At 37.9% G+C, this 14,721-nt stretch overlaps 3 protein-coding genes and 1 long non-coding RNA gene across 9 annotated transcripts; 1 reads left to right on the plus strand and 3 right to left on the minus strand.

The window, feature by feature from the left end:
- Positions 1-270: 270 nt before the first annotated feature.
- Positions 271-4,519, minus strand: LOC124320666 (probable ATP-dependent RNA helicase DHX35). Its single transcript, XM_046783527.1, has 14 exons — positions 4,370-4,519; positions 4,094-4,308; positions 3,786-4,021; positions 3,624-3,708; positions 3,358-3,550; positions 3,074-3,241; positions 2,862-3,008; positions 2,650-2,791; positions 2,368-2,558; positions 1,956-2,059; positions 1,719-1,806; positions 1,437-1,646; positions 1,218-1,371; positions 271-960 (listed from the first exon to the last, which is right to left on the minus strand). Exons 1-14 carry the CDS (start codon positions 4,389-4,391, stop codon positions 840-842), a joined length of 2,076 nt encoding a protein of 691 aa, XP_046639483.1. The 5' UTR covers positions 4,392-4,519; the 3' UTR covers positions 271-839.
- Positions 1,486-2,184, plus strand: LOC124320667. Its single transcript, XR_006914011.1, has 2 exons — positions 1,486-1,593; positions 1,672-2,184. It is a non-coding gene; the product is annotated as an uncharacterized LOC124320667 (long non-coding RNA).
- A 510-nt stretch (positions 4,520-5,029) lies between the features above and the next one.
- On the minus strand, positions 5,030-8,796 carry LOC124320665 (protein PRRC2C-like). Of its 3 annotated transcripts, none has more exons than XM_046783526.1 (8): positions 8,635-8,796; positions 8,344-8,563; positions 8,040-8,282; positions 7,833-7,974; positions 6,039-7,772; positions 5,585-5,966; positions 5,415-5,515; positions 5,030-5,321 (listed from the first exon to the last, which is right to left on the minus strand). In XM_046783526.1, exons 2-8 carry the CDS (start codon positions 8,504-8,506, stop codon positions 5,198-5,200), a joined length of 2,889 nt encoding a protein of 962 aa, XP_046639482.1. In that variant the 5' UTR covers positions 8,507-8,563; positions 8,635-8,796; the 3' UTR covers positions 5,030-5,197. The 3 variants fall into 3 exon arrangements, with proteins under 3 accessions (XP_046639482.1, XP_046639481.1, XP_046639480.1); XM_046783525.1 differs by having other exon boundaries at positions 8,630-8,796; XM_046783524.1 differs by having other exon boundaries at positions 8,344-8,568; positions 8,635-8,795.
- A 2,487-nt stretch (positions 8,797-11,283) lies between these two features.
- On the minus strand, positions 11,284-14,624 carry LOC124321143 (nucleolar protein dao-5-like). 4 transcript variants are annotated; one of them, XM_046784048.1, is made up of 10 exons: positions 14,436-14,624; positions 14,173-14,228; positions 14,028-14,113; positions 13,676-13,923; positions 12,761-13,612; positions 12,655-12,699; positions 12,510-12,584; positions 12,370-12,450; positions 11,618-12,153; positions 11,446-11,545 (listed from the first exon to the last, which is right to left on the minus strand). In XM_046784048.1, exons 1-9 carry the CDS (start codon positions 14,538-14,540, stop codon positions 11,644-11,646), a joined length of 2,058 nt encoding a protein of 685 aa, XP_046640004.1. In that variant the 5' UTR covers positions 14,541-14,624; the 3' UTR covers positions 11,446-11,545; positions 11,618-11,643. The 4 variants fall into 4 exon arrangements, with proteins under 4 accessions (XP_046640007.1, XP_046640004.1, XP_046640005.1 ...); XM_046784051.1 differs by lacking the exon at positions 11,618-12,153 and having other exon boundaries at positions 11,284-11,545; positions 14,436-14,623; XM_046784049.1 differs by lacking the exon at positions 12,370-12,450 and having other exon boundaries at positions 14,436-14,623.
- Between the last annotated feature and the right edge of the window lie 97 nt (positions 14,625-14,721).

Raw genomic sequence — 14,721 nt, forward strand, 5'->3', positions numbered from 1 at the left:
AAGAAAAAAATTTTCTCTTTCTAATGATGTATTTGGAACTTTTAAAAAAATTTTGTCTTCATGGAGCAATCTCAGTTCAAAGATTTTTAAAAATAATCAGCTGATCAAATCTGGTCTTTTGGATCGAATTTAAATTTGTACGAGTTCTTTTAGAAATATATTTTTACTACATTTTTAGTTAAATAGGGAAGTCTACAAAAGAAAAACAAACGAAATGGACGACACGATTTAAGGGCCAAAAATTTATTTTATTTGTTGTTCCCCTATTACTTGGACTTTTTCAGTATTTTTTTTTAAGATGCGCATTAGTAACGACCATAACAGGTAATTTTTTTTATGCAATCCCTCGGTCGCAAGATGACGAAAAACGGCGGGTGCCAACTTACACACTACCCTACTTGCCCCGCTCTCCCTATCTGTTTTATTATGGGTTTAATGAAAAGAAAATTCCTTGGAAAATTCAAGAGTTCACGCTCGATAACGCTTGTTACTCGAGCGGATCACGAACACCAAACTGTAAAATGGGGGGGGGGGGGGGGGGCATCTTGTCATGTCGGGGGCCAGTTGCAAATAAGGAGATGAGGGCAGCACGTACACTGAACTGTAAAATTGGGGGGAGGGCACACAGGAATGGAAAACATTGGATGAATGAAATATAAAAAGATTTTGACATTAGTTTTACATGATAACACAAACTAAAAAGTAAAAACATCAAAACGAGACTTTTCCTTCACGTGATGATGATGTTCATTGTATTTTCTTATTTTTCCCGGTGCGTTGTATTACTAATTACTTGTACGAAAACAAATATTCTGCATAATGGTAATATTTTAAATTGTTCATCGTTCGGTAACTTTTTGAAAGTAGTGAGGTGCTAATTCTTCCAACCAAATTTGATCGATTACTGTGATATCTCTCATGAATAGTTGGGTGGTCTGCAAAACCTCACCAAAAACAACCCTAAAATGAAGAGTTCTGTTGCGTTTAGATGTGTAACAAAGGTAGCGTAATGATTAACACAAAATGAAATCATTTAATTCCGTAATCTATCAGCTAAAATATATGTGATTCAGTTTAGTGATTCAGAATCGCTGTAAAATTATTAAAATTTTGTTTATACATTATTGAACGCCTCACTGGATTTCATAAATATTACTAAGACAAATTTAATCTCGAATCTCCTATGAAACGACAAATAACAGATTATGTGAACTAACCATGGTGCTTTCTCCTCCGTAAACAAAATGGAGTGTGGATGAACTTGAAGAACAATATCGGCTAACACTGTTTTATATTGTCCACTTGGATGAAGGTATGCTGTGTTTGGGAAAAAGCTCGATGCTATGCAACGAAGTACGGGCTCAAGTTCTCCTATAAATTTTAAATACCGTTCAATTAATTTTGATTTAGTTATTTAAAAAATGTAAAATAATAACCTTCAGCTGATGAAATTCGTATGCCTAGCCGCTGAAGCAATTTAATTAATTGGTCACGTAACAGGACTACCCGCTTGAGCGACTTTTTATTGAGGTAATTTGATTGACACCATCTGGAACACTCTCCATGTTTGGCAAACGCAGATACCACATTAAGGTAAGTAATTAGATCTCCTTCTTGTGCATCAAATTTTCGTCTAGCGACGCGAGCTAAAAAAATGCTAAATCATTACAGATTCGGAAATATCAATTTGTTTTGCTCTCTCCGTCAATAGGCCATACCTTTAATACTTTCTTGTCCTCGTGTTGGATAATAGAAGAGAGCTTGGACCTGCATCGCTGCTACAATCGATGCAATTTCCATTGAACACTAATTAATGGCAATAAAACAATTATATTGAAATTGTCATTGTTCAATTGTGAACTTAGTATAAAGCATAAAGTTCATTTCAGAGGTTTCCTAAGTGGCACACTGTGACGAATTTGCAAAATAATTTCATTGCCTTCATAACATGTCACCTTGAAATCCTTTGAAGAAAGTAGCATTTTGCTCATTATAGGTTCCACTGGGAATTCCGCTATCTTCAATCCTGCATCTGTTAGTCGTCCAGATGTATCAATGGCTGTGAAACATGGGTAAAACCGTAAGCAGTTAGTCAATAGCAAGTAAATATATACATAGTAAAGAAACTAACGACTATTAGTAAAAAAAAACGAATGTCTTGTAAGAACGCTTCAAGCATTACTTTATAAAAATGAGATATAAATATTATCAGAACATATACTAAGATTGTATGGGATTTCAAAGAAGAAAATTCGACATTAGTCCTGTGCTAATCATTTACAGGTGAAACCCCACCACATTACAATAATGAGAAATTTGACATTTGAATCCACTTCTTGCCCGTTTTTATAATCTACTGTATATTACCTTTTAAGGCAAACAATAGCTCTAAGGCTATAGCAAGATGTCGAGCTGGCGGGGGGCTTGGAAAATCAAAATGAATGACATCGTCAACACCTAGAGCTTTTAATTGCAAAACTGCGGACGACAAATTACTTCGTTGCACTTCCGGTGGTGTAAATCGATTCAGAGTGTAAAAATAATCTTCAGTGTACAGCCTTTTACAAAAAAGCATAATAAACATGCACAAAATATACTGTTAACTCTTAAAAGATTTTTGGTTGATAAAGGAGCGCAAGGTATGTTTACCGGTAGACTTTTCCAGCTCTAATCCGCCCAGCTCTACCAGCTCGTTGTTGGGCAGAAGCTTGAGAAATGGGAACAACAACTAGAGCATCGGTCTGAGTATCCGCGTTGAACCACTTCAATTTCACAAATCCACAATCGATGACTGCAATATGATGAAACGCACAATTAATTGAATCTAAAATATTAAAAGCAAATCCATGCGTGAGAATTACCATAAACAATTCCAGGAATAGTAATAGAAGCCTCAGCTACGTTTGTCGCAACCACAATTTTTCTTCTTCCGGGTGGAGAACGTTGAAACACTTGTAACTGGTCTTCATTCGATAATCCTCCATGCATCGCTAAAACAGACAATTTATCTGGAGAATTTTTTAAGAAATTTTTTATTTGTTATTTTTTTTAAATAGGATTGCAAACGAATAACCTATGTTTGCGGAATCAGCTATTGTGTTTGCATGTTCTTTTAAAAGTCGCACCGCAGTTTCCACTTCTTCATAGCCAGTTAGAAAAACTAATACATCACCCGAAGGTTCCCGAATTGATATTTTAATAACAGTGTCGACACTAGCTTTTAAGTAATCAGGAACCGGATCTGGAAAGAGGTGTTAGTGAAGTGTGAAAGAAGTTAAGTATTAGTCTTAATAAGTATAACTCACATTGTGTAAGATATAATAATTCTTAAACTATATCACTTAGATCTATTTTTACCTTGAGCATAAAAAATGTCAACAGGATAACACCTGCCAACAACATTCATAATAACTGTAGACCCCACTTGATATTGAGCCGGGTTAGATCTTTCCAAACGAGATTTTTTATTCTTGTTCAGTTCAAAGTAGTTTTTTAGCTCTTCAGCGTCCAAAGTGGCAGAAGATATAACAAGACGCAGTTCGGGCCGTTTCTGTAATAAAGAAAAACCGGAAATAGCACATGTAAGTTATGTTACTAATACATCACAGTTAAAGATGTTATACCTTACAGATTTTCTTTAACAAACTAAGAAGTATATCAGTGTTTAAGGATCTCTCATGGACTTCGTCAATCATGATCAAGCTATACCTATGTTTCATGATGAAAATAAATTATAAATGTAACATACAGCACATATAAGCTACAATATAATTTTTTTTTTTTACTTTTTCAGCAATGGATCAGTAAGCATTTCCCTTAAGAGCATACCATCAGTGACAAACTTCAACTTAGTTTTCTCTGAAATCCGCTCATCAAATCTGATTGAGTAGCCAACTGATTGACCTAAAGATGTTCCCATCTCATCTGCAACTCTTGCTGCAAGACTTAATGCAGCTACTCTGCGAGGTTGAGTTACAGCAATAACTGTACCATCACATCCCCATCCAGATTCTAGGAGATACTGGGTTGAAGAAAAAAATGACACAAAAATTAAAATCGATAAAATTAACAACTTCAAGAGAATCATGCTTACTTGGGGAACCTGAGTACTTTTTCCACTTCCTGTTTCACCAATTAGAATAAGAAACTGGTGTGTTTCAAGCAAGTATAACACTTGGTCACGGTTTTCGAAGATTGGCAGTCTTCTTCGTTGATTCTCTATAGACTGCGAACGATGAGGATTATAAACAAAATTAGTTGATTCATCACTGTTGAAATCTGGTCTTTCTTCCCTCAAATCCGACACATCTACAAGAAATTAAAATAACATAATAACTTTGTATCAATAAAGTACCGTAATTGAACGTACCAGAGTTAGGTTTAACAAACATTATCTAATTAAATAGAATAACACAAATAGCAAATAGCTTATGTTGTTTGTATATTCGTCTCGGTTGTTTGGTACTCATCGACTACGTAGCCATCTAGTGCGATCATCATTCATCACTAAGCATCATGGTCGAGCAGGATTTCGGTGAAGAGTTCGGCGCTTTAATCGACGAATCGCGCCGTCGCTTTTTCTCTATTTTTTCGCGAATCAATTTTGGAACCCAATAGCGGCACTGCGGCAGAAAGATGGATAAAAAGGGTGTCGAGGACGAAGTACAGATATGTACAATTAAATATTTATAAGGATATATTACTATACCCCACTTTCATGAATTTCAGTATTTAGTATGAAACGCTTGCTGGATTTCTGTTAGGTTTGGCGCTGCTCTTAAAACAGTAATATAAACAATGTTCACTAAAAAATGTTATATTTACATTTTGTTTGAGGTTAAAATGCTATTTTAACTGTACTATTACAGTACGTACGGCAAATCATGTTGGGAATTCAGAAAAATTGGGATGTTATAGCCATGCATCGTCAGGAAGTTCTCATGAAAAAACTCTCTGCTTTCCCTTGATTTTAGAATCATGGGTTGCCATCTTCGAATAAAGTAATCCTTATAAGAAACATAACCTTAAATCGATCGAAAAAAGTTCATATTTATTTAACATCCTCGGCGTCACCACCACAATAATAATTCCATTCAATCCTCCCCCCGCCAAAAAAAAAATAAAATTTACGTTAACTTGGCAGAAACAAAGATAAATCTGCCAAATTATACAAAAATAATGTACAGAAACATGTAGTTTAGACCGATTTCTTTTTCCTTCCTTTTTTCTTGTCCTTCAAAGAGCCTTGCTTTTTTGCTATGCAGCGTTGACAAAACCAACTTTCTGTTTCAGCAGGTGGAACTCGAATCCCGACGCAAACCCTAATCATGTTTGTGTTAATATAAATTAGTTCGGGTTTTTCCCGGTACATAAATTATGTTTTGTTTTAGTGAAGAGAAAAACTATACAATTACCAGTGGTACCAGTCGTCACATTCATCACAGCCTATCATTGGAGTTCCATCGTCTTGACGGCCGCAAGCTGGACATATCCATATCTTGTTCCCGAATTCGTCCTTAAACATTTATTTTTGCAAAGGTAAAAAAGTAATAAAACAGTAATTTGGCCAGAGATTATTACTTACATAGTAAGAACCAACTGTTTCTGTAATAACCGCTACATCTCCAACACCAAGTTTCTCGGCTTTTTTCTTCTCTTTTTCTTTTGTGACTCGAGGAGGTTTTTGAGGTTTTTCACGTCTGACTTTCGGAGATGGACTAGGTGTACGAGGGGACCCTGGGGGAGCCGTTTGAGAAGTAGATGGAGACTCCAACGAGGTTTCCCCGCAAGGTTTGATAGCTGGAGTCTCCTTCACAGTTTTTACCAGTTTAGGAGGCCGTGTAACCAAAGCAGAAAATTTTGCAACTTCAACAGAAGGTTGGACAGGCGATTGCGATATTACGTCTCGGTTCCCACTTGCAGCCGTAGTGAAATTTCCCTCTCTGCCAGCCATGGCTTTAAATATTCTAATACAGAAACATATGCAAAAGAAATTTCAAGCGAAGGTATTTTAAAAGAAGAGAAATGAAAATGGTTACAGTTTTGGAGTAGAATCTGGCGTGGGCGGATTTGGTGAAGTAGGTGCAGCTGCAAATTTAAACGTTATTTTAGGGACAGTTATTTCTTCTTTCTCCTTACATTTGTCCTTTTCTTTGTCTTTGTCTTTTTTTTCTTTTTTCTTTTCCCGTTTGGTTTTTCGTTCTTGCTCGTCAGAAACCTTAACTTTGATTTTTTTCTCCTTTTTCTTTTTCTCTTTTTCTTTCTTATCTCTTTTTTCTTTCTTTTTCGATAAAGTAGCGTCACTTTCACAAGTGTCTATATGTAACGATGATTCAGGGAGGCTGTCAACAATATTAGGAGACTTGGTAGCTGGAGAAGGTGACGGAGGTATTTTATTGGTGGAATCCCCTTTGGGTGTTGTGCTAAAATCGGATGGCGATACGTTGGTAGGTATGGCTCCTAAGCTTGCCAACATATTCGAAGGAGAAATCCCTAAAGGTGATCTTAGTCCCAAGGGAGGTACTCCCAATAAATTGAATGGGACATTTTGAATAAATGGCTGGGAAACCAATCCGGGAACAGGAAAATGAGGGGAGAAGGGGAAAAAAGATTTCGGAATCGATGGAATGGGTGATTCAGCGTGCACTGGTGGTGGTACTACTTCAGATATTTGAGATTCACTTATTTCGGGCGTCATCATTCGAGAAGGGCGACCTCGTTTCCTTTTAGGTAGGTCAACACCATGATCAGTCACCATCTTGGCTTGATTTTGGCTTGATTTTCCACCACTTGTTGAATCGCTCTGAAACGACGATTCCTCCTTTGAGCTCGCAGGATCTCCTTTAAAAAAATCAGCCCCTGGTCTCCCCTTACTTTGACCGTCTACAATACCGATTTCGGAAGCAAATCCATGACGATCCTTTTTATTTTTTAGCTTGCGTTCTTTTTTCGAAACCTTGGTTTTTTCAATGGGGAAAACTTCACTGTTTGAAGAAAGCGACGCTATATCCGAAAACCCTTTAAATGCAACTTCATCGAACGATGCATTGGATCCTTTTTCAGACTCGTTGGTTTCCGGGGGAACGCGGTGCGGTGGTGGCACAGCGACGCGTGATGCCTGATTATCAATGTCTTTGGTTTTAGAAAGTTTTTTGAAAATATTCAACTTTTGCTTAGTGGAATCAACTGGTGTGATTGATTCTGAAGGTTTAAACGATGTAGACTTCTCTTTTTCAAAGAATGCAAATTCTTCCAACAATTTTTCCTTTCGTTTCTTCTTCATTTTCTCTTTTTCTTGTTCTTTCGCAATAATTTTGTCTTTCTCAGCTTTTTCCTTCTCCTTTTCCCGTTCCTTTTCGACCTCCCTTTCCCTTTCCTTTTCCTGTTCTTTTACACGTTCCTTGTCTTTGTTTCGTTCTCTCTTTCCTTCTTTTTCAACATCTGCCTCTTTGGTTGGTTCGAGTTGTAATTTTTTTCCTTCTTCGTTTTCAACTTCACGGTCTTTAATGATTTCATTTAATTTTTTCACTAAATCTGAATCCTTTTCATCGCATTTTCTCGAATTCTCGTCAGCTTTTTTAATGCCTTCAAACAGTTTCTTCATGTTAATTTTTTTCTCAGTAGGGAGGTTTTCTAATTCGGTTTCAGGACATATTTTTCGAATTTTGGTTTCTGGTAACTTTCCTTCTCTTGAGGAAGAGAGATACCCTGAAGTTGTCATCATTACACTGGATATTTCTCTTATTGGTTGCCCATCATCACCCAACCACCCCCTAAAAGACAGAAATGATTTAAATATAAGTAATCTAATATCACAAGGTGTGTTTTAATACCCTTTCCGCTTCTCAGCCCCATCAGGTCTTTTAAAAGAATAAGAATGTGGAGACAAACTTGTAATTTGTTCCACATTTTCTTGAATAGAAACGTTAAGACTTTCAGCAATTTCTGTTTCATCCCCTGAAACTTTGTCTTCACCTATAAATAATTTAGTTTGTAATTATTAGCTGGAAAATATATGGAAAACCATTTATATATCTCACCAAGGATTATATGCTGCATTGGAGGTAAATGTTCATGAATGTGAACAGGCCTGGAAAGGACTTCATGGCTTCCTGGTTTAAGGAAATTCAATGCATGTTCTCTGGGTATGGGTATTGCAGAAATGTCTTCATTGAAAGGTGTAGGTTCAACATTGCAAACATAGTCGGAAAGGTCAGGTATAGAGATACCCATATCTCGAAAAACCAAACCTAAGTCATCTAAATTTGGAACTGTGCGTCCAACTTCAAATAAAACCATTTTTAGTAGCATTAAACTTGTATAAATATTTGGAGTATGAATTACATTGTTCTGAATATCTGTGCAATGAATGGCCTGTTTCAGTCAAGTATTTCTGAAGAACTTCAGTAAGTAAGTCTAAAGAAGAGGCATGAATCCCATTCCAGCCAATATTATGGCTGCAATGTCCAACAACTTGTCGTAAAACTTCATTCTGAAACTCATTCATTTCGGCCGAAGTTTTATACCTAACCTCTTGAGTCTTGAGGAAGGACCAAATGAATTGCTATACTAGAATGTATTTTTACAAAAAAAATTTAAATTCAAATTTTTTTTAAACTTTTTTTACTACCTTACTTCATACACTGTAGGCCTAATTATTTTAAATATATTTTGGGAAATTCAGGAAATTCTTTCACTAGATCACAAAACCAATGTATACACAAAAACAAGGTCTCTGGGGACCTGTGAATGTGACGCCGTCCAAAGACCTAGCGTGCAGACGATAAATATGCCAATGAATTCTATTTACATGGTGTATTAGTATGGTGGGGGAACTTCGGCTATCTCGGCTGAAGCCAGTGGTCACCTATGATCAGCGCTGCCTGGTGGACAATTTTGAGAATTGAACCAATGACATGCCAAAGAATTGAACCAAGAATAGGTGACCAGCCCTGCAATTGGCTTGCCTTTTGCACTAAGCTCCGCCTCTTGTCCGGAAACTGGCTTCATTCGAGATAGCCGATTCCAACAAAAGTTCCCCCACCATACTAATACACCATGCTATTTATCTATTGCCATGTCGGTGGCGCGGGGGCCATGGCCATAGAGTTAGGATGGTTAGAACTTAGAAGGCAATGGCCGATTGGCAGTCAGTTGTAAAAACCCGCCATCTAGCGACGTCTGGTGATGGCTATGGCACTCTCTGTTTGAAGTTGAAGTGAACTCTTGTGCTGAATCTGAATGGCATCTCCCATGGTACCTCAAAGGCCTGCTTTTGCTTGCCCTTGAGGTGCGAGGTTCTCGTAGAAAATGAGAAGAAATTTACGCATTAAAAATAAACCAAAAACACGAAAATGAATCCCTTGCTGCGCGCGCGAGTTTCCCGATAGGGCTTTTTTTGCGGAGTTTAGGTGTCTTTTTAGTTTTGGGTTCGATATTTTTTTTCGAATAATCGTTTTCGTTAGGGAATAAAAAAAGCCTCATAACAATAGGAAAGGGGAAAAAAAATTGCTAACCGAAAGGAATCCGCCCAAAAAATTAAAAACCTACGCGCGAGGTCGAATCGTAAAGTATGGGGTGTGTGTGACAGTAAATATAAAGTAAATAAAGTATGCACCATGGAAATAAACATTCGTGTACAAAAAAACCCGCAGTGATGACACCATTGAATTCGGAGAACGGGAAGAACATGTTTCGAACTGCGATGGAAGAGGTTATCCATCAGCCATTTGCGAAAGTTTATACTCTAGCTACCTAAAGAAGTTTCAAATTTGGATGCGGAATTTTATCTGTGGAAGTTAGTTTTGCCAGCTGCAACTGTTGTAGTGTTTTTTTTAGTTGTGGTTTTTTTATCGTTTCCAAAAGAAAATAATACCAAATTCCTTCAGCTGTCCGAGAAGTGTGTGGAATTCAAAACAAAAATGAAAACCATTGAAAAAATTATTAAAACTTTTAAAAACGGAAGTAATCGAAATAATATAATTTCTAGTTAATTTTACTATTCCGGCAGTCCTATCCACTGAGGAAAATTTTATTTACGATATCTTCTCCAATTACTTTATACAGAGTGATAGAGACTACCCTCTATCACTCTGCTTTATAATAGGAAATGTTTCTTTATTTCTTATTGGTCAACCTTGTTTTTATACAGTTTTTAAAAGTTTCATCTGTTTGAAATTTTTATCATCGGTATAACTATTTCTACCGGATTTTAGTTAAATAAAAAGTTAACAAACGATAATTCTAAAAATTTTCATGTTATTACGCATGGTTCCCTATTCACGGATGCACTTCTAGCTTTTTCACACTCTTCCTATAACCATCGCCTATAACGTGCTGCCACCAACTCGTTATTCACGGAATCACTTCTAACTTTTTCCACATTCCTCCTATACCGTATCGCCACCACCCTTCATCACTCTGCTATTTCGAAATCAGTTCATGATTTGCATTTATTACACATCACTGTAAACAAGGATCACTCATTCGTGGATTTAATTTTACATCTTTTTTTTTTTTTCGCACCGAGTCCAACAACCAGAAACCGTTGAATTCTTCAGTAGATAGCAGAATCCATCCTGAGTTAAACTTAAACAAGATGACAAATTATGTTTAAATTTTTGAAAGGATGATTATAACAGTGTAATAACACACCTGCCAATTCATGGCCCTCTTGGTGAGACATTGAGAAGAAATTTACGCATTAAAAAAACCAAAAACACGAAAATTGAAATGTGACCTTACACGTAATCAAATAATCAAATAATCATAATTTAAAAAAAAAGCTCGATAAAAATGAATCTATTGCGGTATGGTGCGATATGGGATAGAGGCAGGCTATTAGTCATCCAGATCGTGATATGTAATCATTATGAAATCTAATTGATCATAATATTACCACGATATCAACATACAGGATTATTGAGACAGAGATCGAGAGATGTTTATAATTTTTTCTTGTATGATATCGAAATTTGCGAAACTTTTGAAACACTGTTGAAAAAGTGCGCTATGCGCGGTATTATCTATTATGTAAAATTCTTGGGTTTGTGACAAAGACGCGAGTTTAAGGTACATAATTAAAAATCTCGAATTCTTTATCAAATTTTTACTATTTTAATATTCTACTCATCATACACGTGATTCATTACACGTAATTCTATGATCTGTACTATTTCGCTAATAGTAAAGAATAGTCATATGTGCAGTAATCTGAAGCGTGGAACCACACCCAATGGCACGACACAATAGATCATAGACGCAATAAAATTTTGAAAAGGCATGTTTCAGGTGTCAAGCTATGTAATATTTTGACAATGACAAACTACAAATTTGTCGGGAAAATGAATCGATGAAATTAAAACGGGTATGAAAACAATGCATCAAGAATTTAGTCGTCAAAACGAATCGAGTTCACTTCGAATGAAATGGCTCCTCCCCTGTAACTTCCTCGCTTTTTTTTTGTCTTTTCATGTCGAAAACTTTTTCCCTTGGTGTGTATTAAATCAAGGTTGGCACGCTCTCCCCACGAACCCGACGCACCTCTCTGTAAATAAATTTAAAAAAAGAAACAATGAATATTTATCAATAAAAAGTTGCGAGTACACAACGAATTTACCTGAAATTTGCAACACATTTTAACTACTATTCAAACACCATTTTCTTGTTTAAACCAGTCCCCGAGGAGTCTGCTTGAATTGAAGGCCCTGAAGAACCTCTGTTGCCAAAACCCCTACCACCTCGGAAACCACCGCGTCCTCTATCACCACCGCCACGTCCTCTATCACCACCCCGAAATCCGCCTCGAAAACCCCCTCTGAATCCTCCATCACCACCTCCTTCTGGCCTGGAAAATCCCCCACGTCCACCCCTAAAACCACCTTCAGAATCGCCTCGATTAGATCCGCCATACCCTCCCCTTCCTGGAGTTCTGTTCTCGCTGGAACCGTCTCCCTGCTCTCCATCTCCGTTTCTGGAAAATCCGCCCCGACCACCAAATCCGCGGCCTCGGTTGAATCCGCCACGATCACCAAATCCTCCGCGATCGCCGAAACCTCTTCCCCTATTGCCGAACCCATTCTGTCCACCTCCCCTTTGAAATCCAAATCCAGGTCTCGCTGCTACGTCAGTATCTTCACCATCGGCCTCTTCCTCCTGCGCAAAACAAGCCGTCAATAAATTGGGTTTACAAGAAAGAATTAAACAAACGAAATTGTGGCACGGCACAAATGACTACTGACGTCGTGATCTACACTGGAAAACAATTCATTCATTAGTAAATGCCAACAGACGAACGGCTTGCTGCGCAGAAGGGAATCGCTTTCTCCTCGGGGTGTAACGATTATACCACACACTAAAGTGAAAAGTTACCTTTGCAGTAAATGAATTATCGACAAATTTCTGGTCAATTTCAATTTCTTCTTCTCGCACACGCCGGAATGGAGTGTTGGGCTATGGGGCAAAATGTTGATTAGCTAACACAAACAATTCCCAGCACATGCATTACTTACGGTTCGACGTGCGCTCCCACCATTGAAATCTTTTTTCGAGTCGTTGGGAGTAGTGGAAGCAGCAAAACTACCATTCTGTTCAGCGCAAGTCCATTAGTACAGTACAATACAATATGGCATGAAAGGGTAATACCAATATCCTTACCTTTCCCGGTGTATTTGCCGAATTAGGAGTAGAATTCTGTGGCTTCTAAAAGTAAAAGAACTAAACATCGACATTTCTTAACTGTGTGACACGATAGGCATCTTACTTGTTTCTGTGAACTGTCATTTCCCGCACCCATCGACAAATTCTGTTTTGTTTTCGTAGGTGTAGTTTCTTCGTCAGAACTCTCCTCCGAATCTTCACTGCTGTCGGCATCTTTAGAAACAACAGACTTAGATGGAGTGGCTTTTACTGGCGCTGGCTCTTCATCACTCGACTCCTCCGAACTTGAATCCGACTCATTAGCGTTTCCAGGTTTGGAAGCGACAGTTGGTTTGGAAGCAACGGTGGGTTTAATTTCTTCGTCTGAACTATCGGAATCTTCGGAACTCTCCACTTTTGCTGGAGCCTTAGTTGCTGCGCGAAGTGGAGTCGATTTGGGAGCTGGTTTTTCGTCTTCAGAACTGTCCGACGATTCCTCTGAACTACTCTCCTGTTTAGTTACAACTTTAGCCGGGGCCTTAGCAGGCGTAACTTTTGAAGCAGCAACAATCTTTTCATCTTCAGAGCTATCGGACTCTTCCGAACTTTCTTCTTTCTTAAGGTTTGCTTTAGCAACAGCCGCCTTAACAGCAACTGTTGGTTTGGCAGATGGTGTCTCGTCTTCAGAGCTATCAGATTCATCAGAACTACTATCTTCTTTGACAACAGGCTTGACAACTTGCTTTGATAAATTGACGACAGGCTTGGACTCCTCTTCTGAACTATCAGACTCCTCAGAACTGGATTCCTTTTCAATTTTTTTTATTAAAACAGGCTGTGTTTTAATAATGGGTTTAGTGATCTGCACAGGCTTTGTCTCCTCTTCACTGTCAGACTCTTCTGAAGATGACGATTCAGCTTTTTTAAGTACTGGCTTAGCAGATGTTTGTGTACCATTAACAGGCTTTGGAGCTTCCTAATACAAAAGTAAATAAAATCCTTGTTTTTAAATTAAATAAATAGTATTATCTAAACATACATCTTCACTTGAGTCTGAATCTGAAGAACTAGAGTCAGATTTTTTCTGTGCAGCAGCAGCTCTAGCAGCAGGTGTCTGAGGCTTGTTCGGGGCTTTTAAAGGTGTAACTTTGGTAACAGGGGCTTCATCATCAGTTGAATCACTATCATCTGACGAACCACTTGAGGCAGGTTTAGCTGTGATATTCATTTTGTGTGAAACACCATTGCTAGGTACTTCAACTGGCTTTGTTTCATCCATCCCTGAATCTAATATCAACAAATAGAATTACTTAAAAACCACTGTGCGGCACTTAGAATAAAAGCATTAACAATGTTGACAATTTTAATGGAAATTCTGTCATACAACATACCAGACTCACTGTCACTGCTTTCAACTTTTGATTTTTTTGCAGCTGATGCATTGTCAAGCGAAATTCTTCTCTTCAGTGGGGAAGTCCTAAATACAATGCTTATTGTAAACTACATAAAACATTAATTTAAACAAAATTTTCTAACTTTTGGAAATGGTCAATGACATCCTTTAAAGATGGGGATCCTTTCAGAAGAACCGGCTACATAAAAAGAAAAAACTTAAGACGGCGTCCTTACACAAAAATCGACAACACGAAACACAAGAAAAAAGTCAATCCATAAAGGAAATAAGTGACGCGCTCTGGAAACTCGACTTGAAAGACCACGTGGTTCTCCATAACGAGGATGAAGCATCTGCAACTGACTACGCCAACCACGTGTTAAAGGAAAAACTACTGAAAACTTACTGCGTTTGTCTTTTTCTTGAATGTTTCAGCGTAATTGGGGTCCTTTTCTTGGAGATAAGAATAAACAAACGCCGCAGCTGTAGTGTCAGTGATATTGGCGGCCATCGTGAAACTCTGTCAAACCAAAAGGACAACTGAAGGGAAAGTGAGTCAAATGGAGGCTCGCAACGTGTGAGGTTGAAGTCGGGAAGCAAACCAAGCAACTTCTTTGACTAGATATACATGGCCTGACGTGCCGTCAGTACGGTTGCTCAGAAATCCTGCGCCGACTTCATTCAAAAGCCAT

The sequence above is a fragment of the Daphnia pulicaria genome, chromosome 1 (assembly GCF_021234035.1).
Source record: "Daphnia pulicaria isolate SC F1-1A chromosome 1, SC_F0-13Bv2, whole genome shotgun sequence".
In the NCBI taxonomy this organism is placed as follows: Eukaryota; Metazoa; Arthropoda; class Branchiopoda; order Diplostraca; family Daphniidae; genus Daphnia; species Daphnia pulicaria.

What these genes read in the sequence shown, in the direction of transcription:
- LOC124320666 (XM_046783527.1), bottom strand. Translation starts at nt 4,391, where the DNA reads ATGTTTGTTAAACCTAACTCTG. An exon ending in AGGACAAGAAAGTATTAAAG is followed by an intron (nt 1,647 to 1,718) that starts GTATGGCCTATT and finishes GCATTTTTTTAG; the next exon opens with CTCGCGTCGCTAGACGAAAA. An exon ending in ACGAATTTCATCAGCTGAAG is followed by an intron (nt 1,372 to 1,436) that starts GTTATTATTTTA and finishes TAAAATTTATAG; the next exon opens with GAGAACTTGAGCCCGTACTT.
- LOC124321143 (XM_046784048.1), bottom strand. Translation starts at nt 14,540, where the DNA reads ATGGCCGCCAATATCACTGACACTACAGCTGCGGCGTTTGTTTATTCT. An exon ending in ATGACAGTTCACAGAAACAA is followed by an intron (nt 12,700 to 12,760) that starts GTAAGATGCCTA and finishes TTTTACTTTTAG; the next exon opens with AAGCCACAGAATTCTACTCC. An exon ending in CGGCAAATACACCGGGAAAG is followed by an intron (nt 12,585 to 12,654) that starts GTAAGGATATTG and finishes TGCGCTGAACAG; the next exon opens with AATGGTAGTTTTGCTGCTTC.
- LOC124320665 (XM_046783526.1), bottom strand. Translation starts at nt 8,506, where the DNA reads ATGAATGAGTTTCAGAATGAAGTTTTACGACAAGTTGTTGGACATTGC. An exon ending in AATGCAGCATATAATCCTTG is followed by an intron (nt 7,975 to 8,039) that starts GTGAGATATATA and finishes AATTATTTATAG; the next exon opens with GTGAAGACAAAGTTTCAGGG. An exon ending in CCAGATTCTACTCCAAAACT is followed by an intron (nt 5,967 to 6,038) that starts GTAACCATTTTC and finishes TTTCTGTATTAG; the next exon opens with AATATTTAAAGCCATGGCTG.